Source organism: Haliotis rufescens, unplaced genomic scaffold (assembly GCF_023055435.1).
Source record: "Haliotis rufescens isolate VD_foot unplaced genomic scaffold, xgHalRufe1.0.p SCAF_25, whole genome shotgun sequence".
NCBI lineage: Eukaryota > Metazoa > Mollusca > Gastropoda > Lepetellida > Haliotidae > Haliotis > Haliotis rufescens.
In genome coordinates, this window is record NW_025963946.1 from 3,635,225 (window position 1) to 3,650,204 (window position 14,980).

Genomic DNA, 14,980 nt, shown 5'->3' on the forward strand with positions numbered 1-14,980 from the left:
TACTGACGCTTCTATCAGATCCTCTCGCTGATAATTCTTTCACTGATGCTTGAGGCATCCGCCAGTACACATTGAGATGTACAAATCTAGTGACTGTAGAAAATGTTTGTATTTTACTGTACTGCTACTGCATTGTTTGGTGGGTTTAAGTATCATTTACATATTTCAATCATGTTTTAAGAAGTGTCTCGTAAGCAAAGAACATGTGATATTTTTATTATGTACAATCTGTGACACTATCATAAAATATATCTCACCTCACCTCACCTCACCTCACCTCACCTCACCTCACCTCACCTCACCTCGACTCGACTATTTACAGACCGACGTCATATAGCTGGAATATTGCTGAGCGCGGCGTTAAACAACAAACAAACAAAAGAGTGTCAATTGTTGTTGAAGGCCTCACTCAACAATATTCCACTATTGCGGAGCGGTTTTGCCCAGAATTGATTAGTAAGAGGCCGTGTCATAGAGCTGAAATTTTGGTGACAACGTAGCAATGAATCCTCCATGTACGGCTGCGTACAAGGCTAGCCCCCAGTAGGTGTACGGGAAGGGACAGATGAGTGTCGCCACCCCACACACCATCACAACCAGGCCCCACACACCAGTAGCGACCAGGCCCCACACACCAGCAACGACCAGGCCCCACACACCAGCAGCGACCAGGCCCCACACACCAGTAGCGACCAGGCCCCACACACTAGCAACGACCAGGCCCCACACACCAGTAGAGACCAGGCCCCACACACCAGTAGCGACCAGGCCCCACACACCAGCAACGACCAGGCCCCACACACCAGTAGCGACCAGGCCCCACACACCAGCAACGACCAGGCCCCACACACCAGCAGCGACCAGGCCCCACACACCAGTAGCGACTACACCCCACACACCAGTAACGACCACACCCCACACACCAGTAGCGACCAGGCCCCACACACCAGTAGCGACCAGGCCCCACATACCAGAAGCGACCAGGCCCCACACACCAGTAGCGACCAGGCCCCACACACCAGCAACGACCAGGCCCCACACACCAGCAGCGACCAGGCCCCACACACCAGCAACGACCAGGCCCCACATACCAGTAGCGACCACACCCCACACACCAGTAGCGACCAGGCCCCACACACCAGCAGCGACCAGGCCCAACACACCAGCAGCGACCAGGCCCCACTCACCAGTAGCAACCAGGCCCCACACACCAGCAGCGATCAGGCCCCACACACCAGCAGCGACCACGCCCCACTCACCAGCAGCGACCAGGCCCCATACACCAGTAATGACCAGGCCCCACACACCAGCAGCGACCAGGCCCCACACACCAGCAGCGACCTCACCCCACACACCAGCAGCGACCAGGCCCCACACACCAGCAGCGACCAGGCCCCACACCAGCAGCGACCTCACCCCACACACCAGCAGCGACCACACCCCACACACCAGCAGCGACCAGGCCCCACACACCAGTAGCTACAACACCCCACACACCAGCAGCGACCACACTCCACACACCAGCAGCGACCAGGCCCCACACACCAGCAGCGACCTCACCCCACACACCAGTAGCGACCAGGCCCCACACACCAGTAGAGACCAGGCCCCACACACCAGCAGCGACCAGGCCCCACTCACCAGCAGCGACCAGGCCCCACACACCAGTAGCGACCAGGCCCCACACACCAGTAGCGACCAGGCCCCACACACCAGTAGCGACCTGGCCCCACACAACAGTAGCGACCAGGCCCCACACGCCAGCAGCGACCAGGCCCCACACACCAGCAGCGACCAGGCCCCACACACCAGTAGCGACCAGGCCCCACACACCAGTAGCGACCAGACCCACACACCAGCAGCCATCAGGCCCCACACACAAGCAGCGACCAGAACCTACACACCAGCAGCGACCAGGCCCCACACACCAGTAGCGATCAGGCCCCCCATACCAGCAACGTCCAGGCCCCACACACCAGTAGCGACCACACCCCACACACCAGCAGCGACAAGGCCCCACACACCAGCAGCGACAAGGCCCCACACACCAGCAGCGACAAGGCCCCACACACCAGCAGCGACCAGGCCCCCCATACCAGCAACGTCCAGGCCCCACACACCAGTAGCGACCACACCCCACACACCAGCAGCGACAAGGCCCCACACACCAGCAGCGACCAGGCCCCACACACCAGCAGCGACCAGGCCCCCCATACCAGCAACGTCCAGGCCCCACACACCAGCAGCGACCATACCCCCCACACCAGCAACGTCCAGGCCCCACACACCAGTAGCGACCAGGCCCCACCCACCAGCAGCGACCAGGCCCCACACACCAGCAGCGACCATACCCCACACACCAGCAACGTCCAGGCCCCACACACCAGTAGCGACCAGGCCCCACCCACCAGCAGCGACCAGGCCCCACACACCAGTAGAGACCAGTCCCCACACACCAGCAGCGACCAGGCCCCACACACCAGCAACGACCAGGCCCCACACACCAGTAGAGACCAGGCCCCACACACCAGCAACGAACAGGCTCCACACACCAGCAGCGAGCAGGCCCCACACACCAGTAGAGACCAGGCTCCACACACCAGCAACGACCAGGCTCCACACACCAGCAGCGACCAGGCCCCACACACCAGTAGAGACAAGGCCCCACACACCAGCAGCGACCAGGCCCCACACACCAGTAGAGACCAGGCCCCACACACCAGCAGCGACCAGGCCCCACCCAGCAGAAGCGACCAGACCCCACAGACCAGCAGCGACCAGGCCCCACACACCAGCAGCGACCCCACCCCACACACCAGTAGCGACAACACCCCACACACCAGCAGCGACCAGGCCCCACACACCAGCAGCGACCAGGCCCCACAGACCAGCAGCGACCAGGTCCCACACACCAGCAGCGACCAGGCCCCACACACCAGTAGCGACAACACCCCACACACCAGCAGCGACCACACCCCACACACCAGCAGCGACCAGGCTCCACACACCAGTAGCGACCAGGCCCCACACACCAGCAGCGACCAGGTCCCACACACCAGCAGCGACCAGGCCCCACACACCAGTAGCGACAACACCCCACACACCAGCAGCGACCACACCCCACACACCAGCAGCGACCAGGCTCCACACACCAGTAGCGACCAGGCCCCACACACCAGCAGCGACCAGGCCCCACACACCAGTAGCGACAACACCCTACACACCAGCAGTGACCACACCCCACACACCAGCAGCGACCAGGCCCCACACACCAGCAGCGACCAGGCCCCACACACCAGCAGCGACCAGGCCCCACACACCAGCTGCAACCAGGCCCCCCACACCAGCAGCGACCAGGCCCCACACACCAGCAGCGACCAGGCCCCACACACCAGCAGCGACCAGGCCCCCACACACCAGCAGCGACCAGGCCCCACACACCAGTAGCGACAGCGTGTGGATCACAGAAAAATGTCCCCAAAGCAAACAAAACGAAACGTATGATTTTCATCACAGAGAAGAATTCCTTTGCTTTGGAACGATTTATAATTGAGATAAGCGGTAATTCATGTCATGCATTTTATTGTATTTTAATATGTTGAACTGCCCAATCAGCGGTCTGGTCATGATGGCTTAAATCTAAAGCGTGAGCGACCTCCGACAACATCTACATTGACATGAATATAGTATTTCGGCCTGTAAATGTTGAGTGAGTGAGTGAGTTGGGTTTAACGCCGCTTTTAACAGTATTCCAGTTATATCACGGCGTGTCAGCTAAATGTTGGAAGAAAGCCTGAAGTGATCAAGGTCACAGACGTTTACCACTTCGGGGAACCCACGAGCACGGGTATGGTGCTGACAAACTTAGAAACATAATCGGGGCGAACCGGGATTCGAACACACAATCATATGTTTCTGGCGTGCCAAAGGGACGCAACTCTGCACAGCGAATCGCGGCGCCTTAGACGACTGGGCCACCCGTGCCCCCGTAAATGTTAAGTAAGCAGAAAGCGGATTGTAGATTTGTAGAAATAACTGGGAAGAATCCGCATTGATATTACTGAAGTGAGTGACTGTGCATAGTTGTACGCCCCATTTAGCAATATTCAAACAATATCACGGCGGGGGACACCAGAAATGGGCTTTACACATATTGTACCCATTGGGGGGAGTCGAACCCGGGCCTGCGGCTTGCCGATCGAACGCTTTAACCACTAGGCTACCCCACCGCCCCTTGTTTGATAATATAGGCAGCCACATTGTCATGTATGCAATACACTTAGTCGGAACTTATCAAACAATGTGAAATGCATTTTTTATCTTTCTGCAGTGGATGAGGGACGTTTGTTTTCAAAAGCAGCCAATATAATTTATAGTGTGAGTGAGTGAGTATTTTTTACGCCGCTTGTGGCAATAGTCAAGCCCCCAAAATTGGAAACACACATTGCACACATGTGGGTAAAGAGCCCTGGCCTTTTGCGTGAAGAGGGAACAGTTTAACGGGTACGCTATCCAACAGTCCCTATAATTAGTAATATGCAAAAACAGTTCCCTGAAATAGCCAAACGATATAGATAATAAACATATTTGGAAATGTATGTTTATGTGATCCTTTTAACACTTCGTCTATTTATACGGTCATGTACCCTTTTCGCGAACACCTGGTGTCAATACTGGTTTTCAATAAATCATTTACATATTTTTCACCATTAGTTCGTCAGATAATCGAGAGTGGAAAATCACTGGCGTTGACGTTATTATATATTTGAAAACTGATCAATTTGGGATAATTACTCCAACTTACGTCAAACTTTTTTCTTCTTTCGGTTCCTGCTTTTTGACACACCACCCCATTCAACACAAGACCTGCAAGTATCCAGAGCGAGCCACGCCATCTGTATTCCTCAAACATGTGGATGTAAAATAGGGGTAGGACCATCGCACCAATACCCCCTCCAGTTGAGCCAACTGCAGAAGCAAAGCCCTGCTTCTTGTGAAAGTAGTGGAGACCAATCACGGCGGACGGGATGAAGGTCACCCCCGGGCCGATTCCTTCAAGTATAAAGATCATATTATACCTATACTTGAGACGTCATGTGCGAGTAACCTATATCAAGATACCAACTGGTGTAATTTAATGGCTTAGATGATACCGGTATCACACACATCATCAACAAATAACAGTTTCTCCTTTGTTTCATCTTTAGCCACCATCAAACATCTGTGTACTCTTCTAAGTATAGTTTGTTTGTTTGTTTGTTTGCCGCCTCACAATGCATTGTTTCAGATTTAATTTTTGAATGATCTTTATTTCCTCCAGTGATTTTGGAGAGTACAAATAGGTATAAGTATTATAAATATTTACTCTTTATATTAGGGGCGGTCGGGTAGCCCAGTGGTTAAAGCTCTCGAATCCCGATATGGGTACAATGTGTGAAGCCCATTTTTGGTGTCCCTCGCCGTGATTTGTTTGAATATTGCTAAAACACCAAACTCACTCACATTATGTCAATACACAGAAGATTAAAGAAAAGTAGAAACACGTGATACATACATCAGTTTGTTATGCAAGATACAGCCACACCAGGGTTTCTCTGGGAAACACACTGTCTATATTTTTTAAAAGAGTTGATTATTTCTTCACTGTGTTCATAAGGTCATGGATCACTGACAATCTTGAAGCGTTACTGCACATACAATATCATGAGCATATGTGAATGAATCACTTAAAAATAATATTCTGCCTGAGACATTACCTCCAGATAATTCTTGCCTGATAAAAACCTACACAAGCAGTTTTTCCCAAAGTGGCATTACCTGCAGACAATGGTCGTCCTGCAAATCTGTCGTGCCACATTTAACAACAAATAATGATTGTGTCCACAGATCTGTTATCATTCCCTGTGCGTGATTTTCTATAGACAACGTTTGCTACCGACAAACCTGTTATTGGTCCCGATGTGTTATTTACTATAGACCGTGTTGCCACCTATAAACCTGGTATTATTGTCAGAGGGTGATTTATGATGGACGATTTTGCCACCTGCACACATGATATTACTGTCTTAGGGTTATTTATGATATACAATGTTTGCACCTGCAAACATTATATTATTGTCTTGGGGTTATTTTCTATAGACAATGTTGCCTCCTACAAACCTGTTATTATTCTCTTTGTGTTATTTATGATAGACAATATTGCCACCTACAAACCTGTTATTTCTCACTATGTTTTATTTTCTATAGACAACGTTGCCACCTACAAACCTGTTATTATTGTCTGTGTGTTATTTACAATAGACAATGTTGCCACCAACAAACCTGTTATAACTAGCTATGTTTTATTTTCTGTAGACAATGTTCTAATAGCCACCTACAAACCTGATGTTATTGTCTAAGGGTTGGCAATTTTCTATTGACAATGTTGCCGCCTACACACGAGTTATTATTCTCTATGTGTTATTTTCTACAGACAATGTTGCCACCTACAATCCTGTTATTACTGTCCAGGGGTTATTTTCTATAGCCAATGTTCCCACCTACAAATCTGTGTTATTTATGATAGACAATGTTTCCACCTACAAACCTGTTATTACTCGCTATGTGTTATTTTCTACTGACAATGTTGTCACCTATAAAACCTGTTATTATTCTCTATGTGTTATTTATTATAGACAATGTTGCCACCTACAAACCTGTTATTAGACACCATATTCGCTACTTGAGGCCCCATAAAATTAAGTAATAGATTTTCATCCGCTCCCACCAGACAACAAAACATCCCGCCTTACATTATTTAGTTGCCTCCAAGTTCATAGAGTTAGAAATATCGCTAATATGTGTGTTCCTACTTTCTTTACTTGATGAAATACACCACACACGTAGACCTACTGAACACGAATGATGCAAGTTAATCGCACCCTTCGACGGTAGTTGTACACAGATGCCTTAAAGACACATGTAGGTATTTTAGAAATGAAATATAATATAAACAATAAAAGGCATCCCGCAAAGATCAATCAAAGTGTGACCAATAAATTATTGCGGCCTTGACATCCACATGCTAGGCAGGCTTATACTGGAAATGTAACCCAATTCATAACCTGTGGTATGTGCATGACTCTGAATAAGTAAGTGAGGTTGTCCTTGTGTGTTTGAGAAAGGTGGTAACGTTCGTTTTTGGCGTAAATGTGCAGACCTTTGAAGCACTTTGCAATGAAATGGGGTGGGGTGGGGTGGGGTGGGGTGGGGTGGGTAGGGGTGGGGTGGAATGAAATGGTGCAGTGTGGGTTGGGTTGGAGTGAAATGGGGTGGTGTGGGATGAGATGGTGTGGGAGAAGTCGAGTGGGATGGGGCCTGGGTGTGCAACCCTTGCAGCCTATCCAGATTCGCCAGTGTATAAAACTTACCTGCAAAATAGACCGCACACGTATGTCACGGAATACGACTCAGAATAAAGTGCATGTATTACTCAGTGAAGAACTATTTCTGACGTACACCTTCCCGACTTATCGCAACACCTCTACAGGGAAGTACGAGAGTTTTGTCAACAACACTATCTACCGTACTCTTTCAGCTAAGTTTTCGTCTTGTCCGTCAGTCAGGGAAAGAGTGACAACGATTCGCAGCTCATTGGGGGACAGGAGGATAGGGTGGTGTGACTTATTTTGCTTACGTGTTTACAGCACCAGTCGTATAGAACAAAGAACATAATCTGCACCAAAAACCTATTGTTTCTAGGCATTGTGGGTTGAATCATTTCAGGTAATTACGGTAATCTGTGAAACAATCTAAACACACTGACACATACCCGAGTCAGGTGTAGTTGCAGGTACGTACAGGCAGGTACAACACAGGTACAACACAGGTACAGTACAAATACAACACAGGTACAACACAGGTACAACGCAGGTACAACACAGGTACAACACAAGTACAACGCAGGTACAACACAGGTACAACACAATTATAACACAGATACAACACTGGTATAAAACAGGTACAGCGCAGGTACAACACAGGTAAAACGCAAGTTCAACACGGGTACAACAAAGGTACAACGCAGGTACAATACAGGTACAGCACACGTACATCACAGGTACAAAAGACGTACAACACACGTACAACATATCCACAAAATGGGAACAACGCAGGTACAAGGCAGTTACACCACAGATACATGTACAACACAAGTACAACGCAGGTACAACACAGGTACATGGACAACACAGGTACAACACAAGTATAACACAGATACAACACAGGTATAACAAAGTTAAAACGCAGGAACAACACAGATACAACACAGATACAACCCAGGTACAACACATGTACAACGCAGGTACAACACAGGTACAATACACGTACAACACACGTACAACACAGGTACAACGCAGGTACAACACAGGTACCACGCAGCTACAACACAGGTACAACACAGGAACAGCACAGGTACAACACAGGTACAATACACGTACAACATACCTACAGCACATGTAAAACGCAGGTACAACACAGGTAAAATACAGGTAAAACACAGGTACAGCACAGGTACCACGCAGCTACAACACAGGTAAAACAACAGGTACAGCACAGGTACAACACAGATGAAACACACGTACATCACAGATACAACACACTACAACGCATGTACAACACACGTACAACACAGGTACAACACACGTACATTACACGTAGAACACAGTTACAACGTGGGTACAACGCAGGTACAACACAGGTACCACGCAGCTACAACACAGATACAACATACGTACAGCACAGATATAATGCAGGTACAACACAGGTACGAAGCAGGTGCAACACAGGTACCATGCAGCTACAACAAAGATACAACACACGTACAACACAGATACAACAAAGATACAACACACGTACAACACAGATACAACAGACGTACACTACTGCCTAGAAGTTCATTCCCCTTACACGCATGGGCAACGCGTTACGCAACCAGTGTGCATCGGGTTGGCCACGCGTGCGGACACGGGTGTGCACCCCGTCCGCCACTCGTGTGCAACGCGTGACACTCATTAGAGGGGGAACAAACGTTTGACCAAAGGAGGACCCGTCTTTAGCTGAACCTGGAGGTGGTAACAAGGAGAGAAAATTTTGTTTTCCTGACGAAAAATGATAATACACATGTATTTGCTAATGTCTCCTTTCTTTACGTCATTTTCTGGGAATAACATGAATACTGTTGTGTTTAAATAGATCTGTCTTGTTTTATACGACCATTGCTTCTAAATCTGATGGTGTTAAGAAAATACATGGTCCTGGAACATGTTATTGCAATTGAAATGCTTTTATTGTGATTTGACATTAACCGTCTGTAGTACGACTTTCAGTGATAATATGTATGAGGTTTGGCGGCGCATTGTTTTTATTGGACCCTAATTACTTTATGATGACTTGGACTCTTTATCTCAGCTCCATAGCCGTGAGGCTGGAAGAGAGCAGCATGTAATTAATGAGGGTGGGTTATATAATTGAGGATACACTTGAGGGAGAGAATACTAATTACCGTACTACAGGAAGAGACCTGTAGACGTAAGCACGGGGTTGTGTTTTAGCTGGCCGTTCGATAATGGCCGCCAGGAGAAGTGAGCTTTGACTGCGTCATCTAAAATAAATAATAAGAAACAGCAGTGTTATTTTCACGGGTCTGTTGAATAAACTCCCAGCGCTACGGTCAATGTATCTTCTACTTGATCCTTGATACATCATTTTGGCATTCACAATATATAGTAATTCAACGTACAAAGGAGCCCTGATCTAAAGCAATTTCGCGGGAGTAGTTGTTACCTGTGCATTACTGTATTTTCCCAGTGAGTACCCGGATGATATAGCAGAAATCTAGACTTGTTCGCGACCTGTGCTCGCCATTCGTAAGCGCATTTTTATTGAAAGTAGAAGGACGTATTGTCACATTGATCAACAAAAATGAAATACAGTTTTGGAAATGTAGGTATATTTGTGGGGAGCATCGGTCATGGTGATGCAGTTTTGGTAAGTCACTTGCTTGGTAATTGTGCGATCTTTGTGTACACTTTTTTGACTTGCAACACAAAGTAAATATTTCATCTGAACATTGCTTATTTTACCGTGTGTATATGTTTACATTCAAAATGTAAACATATTTCACTAAGGAAATTTATTAACGCCTAAATATTCAGTTTATTTTACAAATTAACTGAAAAATATGTCCATCTTTATTAATATGATAACGAATTCGAAATATTTGTTTATGTTTAATATCATCACCAAGTACAGTTCGGTATTGTTGGGCTTCTTTTCTTAGCTTAATTAATATATTGTGATGTGTTTAAGCTCTTTTGATCGTCTTTATCATTTTTAGTCTGTCGGTTAAATAAATGAATGGATTATTCAGTCAATTTGTAAAATGACTGAAATATTTAGATATTTAATAAATTGCCTGAGTGAATCATATTTTACACATTGACTGTAACATATACACGCTCTACAAAAGAAAATACTTGTGAAAACAACGTCTATCGCGCATCGAAAAACTTCCCAACCAAACGGAAAGGAACAAGAATGATTCTGTTCAAAGCTGCAGCGAATGAATGGAAAAACAAAATGCAAATATAATTATTACAACCTACCAAAGTTATAATGTATCCGGGAATATCAACATAAAGGAACAATATCCATTGCGTCTGCAGCTGTACAAAAATACTTATTCGATGTCAAATGACTATGTGAGAATCAAATACTTTAATAATAATTATTTGGAAACCATATTTGGAATATATATGAAATATATTAAAATATTTAAATATATCGTTTTAAACGTTATTTAAATGTATCGAATATTATAACCCGTGTTTGTTTCTTAACTGATCACTTAGTTTGTTTCAATTGTTTCACATAGCTGCCAAGTTAGCTGAGAAAGCCCACGTGACAACTATTTTTTATAATGTCCTCGGTTCTTAAAAACATACATTGAGTTAGATAACAATGAACAACCAGTCAGTGTATTATCGGTTACCCTTTGAACAAAGTATGTTGTTTTTACATCTGTACTTCACGCCATGATATGAGTGTATTGCCTAGGTTTAGTAAACCTACCTTCACATGTAAACACTTACTTTTGACATATCGACTGTGCAAGATAACAGTAATTAATCAATCAACGTATTTCCTGTTGATCCTTTGATGTCTGGGAATGATCAGTTGATTTACAAAAAAAGTAAAGCAACTGACCATACATCTCTTGCTGGGCTGCCACGTGCGTATCACATAATTCACATTCCACCTCACTTCAAACCTGGATTTAGATTGAATAATTACCCCAGGTACAAGAAAGACCAAATTTGAACCTTTATAATCTGAGTGGTGCTACAACTAAGTATACATGTTATAAATTCATTAACTGAGCAGCAAGTGAATTACGACAAATACACAAGTGTAGGGTTATACCAGAAAATGTGGATGACAACAAGGGTAATTGTATCATCCACGCAATCCGAAATCCGCAAATGCTTTCACTCAGGGATACTTTTTTATTATTAAACTGTAACCATCAGGGGTATTTCCAAATAACGACATCCGATGAGCTTTCGCCGTTATTTGTCTGTTTGTTTAGGCTGAAGAAATTAATTATCATGCGCCCTTTGTTGAAATCTTCATAGATCACGGGTAACCAATCAGTTTTCAAAAATGCGTAAGCTTATTTAGCTGTCCTTGCAGACTGGTAGCCCAGTCTCTTGTCATGCTCGGTTGCGTTAACGAGCAAATTGACTCACGGCAGCTAGAAAACCCAAGCGGAAATCCAAAGGTCGTATTACCTGAAGAATCAACCTTCATTTGCGAAATATCTACTGCTCTCAAAATTAAAGTCAGAACTTTCTAACCAAGGATTACCAGTTGAAACTGGTCGATGGCTGAACATTCCCAGGGAAGACAGCCAGTGTCCACTCTGTGAATCTATCCCTATGGGAGATGAATTGCATTATTTATTCCAATGTGAAGCTTTTCACCAACGGCGATATGAACTCTTAAATAAGCAATATCTTAAGTTTCCAAACATTTAAGAAAATTATGACCACTAACAGTGTAAGAAATCTAAAAGGCCTATCTAAATTCCTTAACAATGTGTACAATACAATTGGTAAATTGTATTAGTATCCACGTATCCTATTTTTATTATTTTTGTTAAATTGTACATAATAAAAATTGGAGATAATTGTATGTCATGTTTTTCTAAGAATAAATGAGTTTGAGTTTGAGTCCGACACCCGAGAAGAAGCCAGAGATTTGTGCCCCTTTTTGAATAGTTTACAATCATGTGTTTTAGGGTTAGCTGTGTTGGCTTAAACGTATTTTTATTTCAAAAGAAATCTGGATCGGTAAACAAGCAAAACTTGCTTATGTAATACCACTCCAGGTAACAACTTAACAACAGCTGGATATATATAAGAGAGTGATGAACATAAACATACAAAATGCACAAATGAAATACACGAAGCCAATACACTGAAGCAAGTGGTGTCTGTGAAATAAGGTAATGCAGTTTTCCTTTACTACATGCATAACATTAAGCTACTCAAACCTTTTGCTTTTGACAATGATGTCGTGAACTGATTTAAGAAGAGTCATGTTTGTAGAACTGCTTAACTACTGCCACGTAATATCATTTTTAGACCATACCCATGCGTGTAGAAATACACAGTGTTTCTGATATTATCATATTTTTTTACAGTTATAGAAAAAGTGAATTGCATCTTTAAGGTGATATCCACAAGTGCAGTCTGGTATGTCTGATACATGTCGTCTAAACTTATCAGCGTTTAAGTCACTGCAGCCGAGCCTAAGGCGACAGTGGACAATTTGGCATGATCTATGAAAATATTTGAAGTCAAAATTATTAATAATTGCATCCGAACGATTAATTAATGATTTGATTTCTTTTAATGAGCGAGCATTAGTTACTTCATCAGATAGAGGGTCCCGCAGGTTGATCATATCCAGAAGAAATTATTATTAAGCATGATAGGGGGCTTGAAATTGTCCAATACAGTCAAAATACAGTCCAATTTATAATTAGACTCAGTACAAGTCCCGTTTGTTACCTCTTACGACAATCAAGGGTTGATGAAGTCCAATTCTAACCCGTATCTTCACAGGTATTCACCACAAGTAAATCTCGGAAGAGTTCAATATTAATTTCGTGTAACGTTTTAATTCTTCAGATCGAGTACAATCCAAATTTCACATGTCATGTTTATAAGTAGCACATGTTATATTCAATAATTGAGGTTCTTACAACTGCATGTCAGTGAAACAGCTTAAAGCTATTAATCGGAGATTATTTATTCTGGAGTATATCTGAATTGTCTATTTGAAATAGTCATGTCACTTTATCTACAACTGCTTGTGCAGGACATTTAATCTAGTGTTCACGTTTACCAAGGGTACAGCCGCCAGTGTAAGTAGTGATGTGATGTGTGCAGTTGGTCACGACCATAGGAAGCGTCTTGTGCTAAACTTTGCTAAATTATGTTTTTTTGCACTGACACTTTTTCAAAAGCAGGTGACAAGGCAGCATTGCCATAAATACCTAAAGGATTGCAGCTGACTTGTTTGAGGTGGTCTAGTTTTAGAGTGAGGTGAGGTGAAATGGGGTATAACGTCGCGTCCAAGATTATTGCACTTATATAGCGACGTGCATACACGTGTATGTGTGTGTGTGTGTGTGTGTGTGTGTGTGTGTGTGTGTGTGTGTGTGTGTGTGTGTGTGGCTGCTTGTACTAGTCCGGACTGATGCCGATTTATAGTGCTAGCTCACTGAGATACCATGCCGCAGTTTGACATGAATACCCCACTCAGACACAGTATACTGACTCCGAGCCGACCAGTCCTTGTTTTAGCCCCTTAATATCGAGCGCCAGACATAGTAACAACAAGTACCATATTTTAACGTCTTTTGGTATGATGAGGTCGGGGAACTTTAAATGTTAGAACTATTACATTGCCTGTTGATGCCATTCAGCTGCAGCAGACCATGTGGCTGCACGTGGTACCGTGTCCAGCGCCGAGTTTGTTTGTTTGTTAATTTAACGCTGCACTCAGCAATAGTCCAGCTTCATGACGGCGGTCTGTAAGTAATCGAATATGGACCGGACAATCCAGTGATTTGCAGCATGAGCATCGATCCACGCAATTGGGGTCGATGACACCAGTGCCGAGTAACACACCAGGTCCAGTTTATATAGCAAGGTTGTTCGCGGAGATTAGCTGGATTGTGACTGGATTGTGATTGTGTTTCTTGGTCATTGGCTTGGTTACTGGTGGCCTATGACCCGTGTTTTAAAACTGTATATATAATATTGTTATGCTCAAATATTGTTCATAACATAGTATGCTCAAATTTGTTTCACAATTTGTTTTGAAATAACATTTTACATAAAAAAAACTAAATTGTAAATATATTAACTTGGTCTCGTCGCTAAGTGGCTGAAATGATGCGGATGCGACGTTAAGTTGTAACTCACTCACTCACTCTTGGTCTTCGGTCCTGCCCTCAATGAAGCACATGTAGCAATCAGTGTCTCTGAGCAGTGAATGTCATTGGAATAAGATGGTAATGTCACTGTTAACCGTCCAGGGACTCACAGGCAACATGGGTTGTTTTCACTCCATGGAGCCGAGAATGACAATCGAGCGCCCACTGATTGACTGACCGTTATTATCAATAGCACCTGGAGCATTCACGTGGGGAATGAAATCGACCACATTATAAATGGTCATATTATCAGTAGTTGTAGTATGAGGAGTTGCAGTAAGAGGACTGTTTACAAAGAAGATAGTTCTGAATGGGCCAGGAACACAAAATTACAAACTCACTCACATACAAGAAAATTACTCACATGGACTAAAACTTTTGTTTTACAGTAACACTGCACGGTTTTGGGACTATTGCCACCAAGAATATTATCTG

General features: G+C 44.6%; 1 protein-coding gene across 1 annotated transcript; it reads right to left on the minus strand.

The window, feature by feature from the left end:
• Positions 1-453: 453 nt before the first annotated feature.
• LOC125383600 lies at positions 454-1,089 on the minus strand. The gene has a single exon (XM_048402183.1). It carries the CDS (start codon positions 1,087-1,089, stop codon positions 454-456), a length of 636 nt encoding a protein of 211 aa, XP_048258140.1.
• Between the last annotated feature and the right edge of the window lie 13,891 nt (positions 1,090-14,980).

Excerpts from the sequence above, each read along its gene's own strand:
- LOC125383600 (XM_048402183.1), bottom strand. The coding sequence starts at position 1,089 with ATGTGGGGCCTGGTCGTTGCTGGTGTGTGGGGCCTGGTCGCTGCTGGT.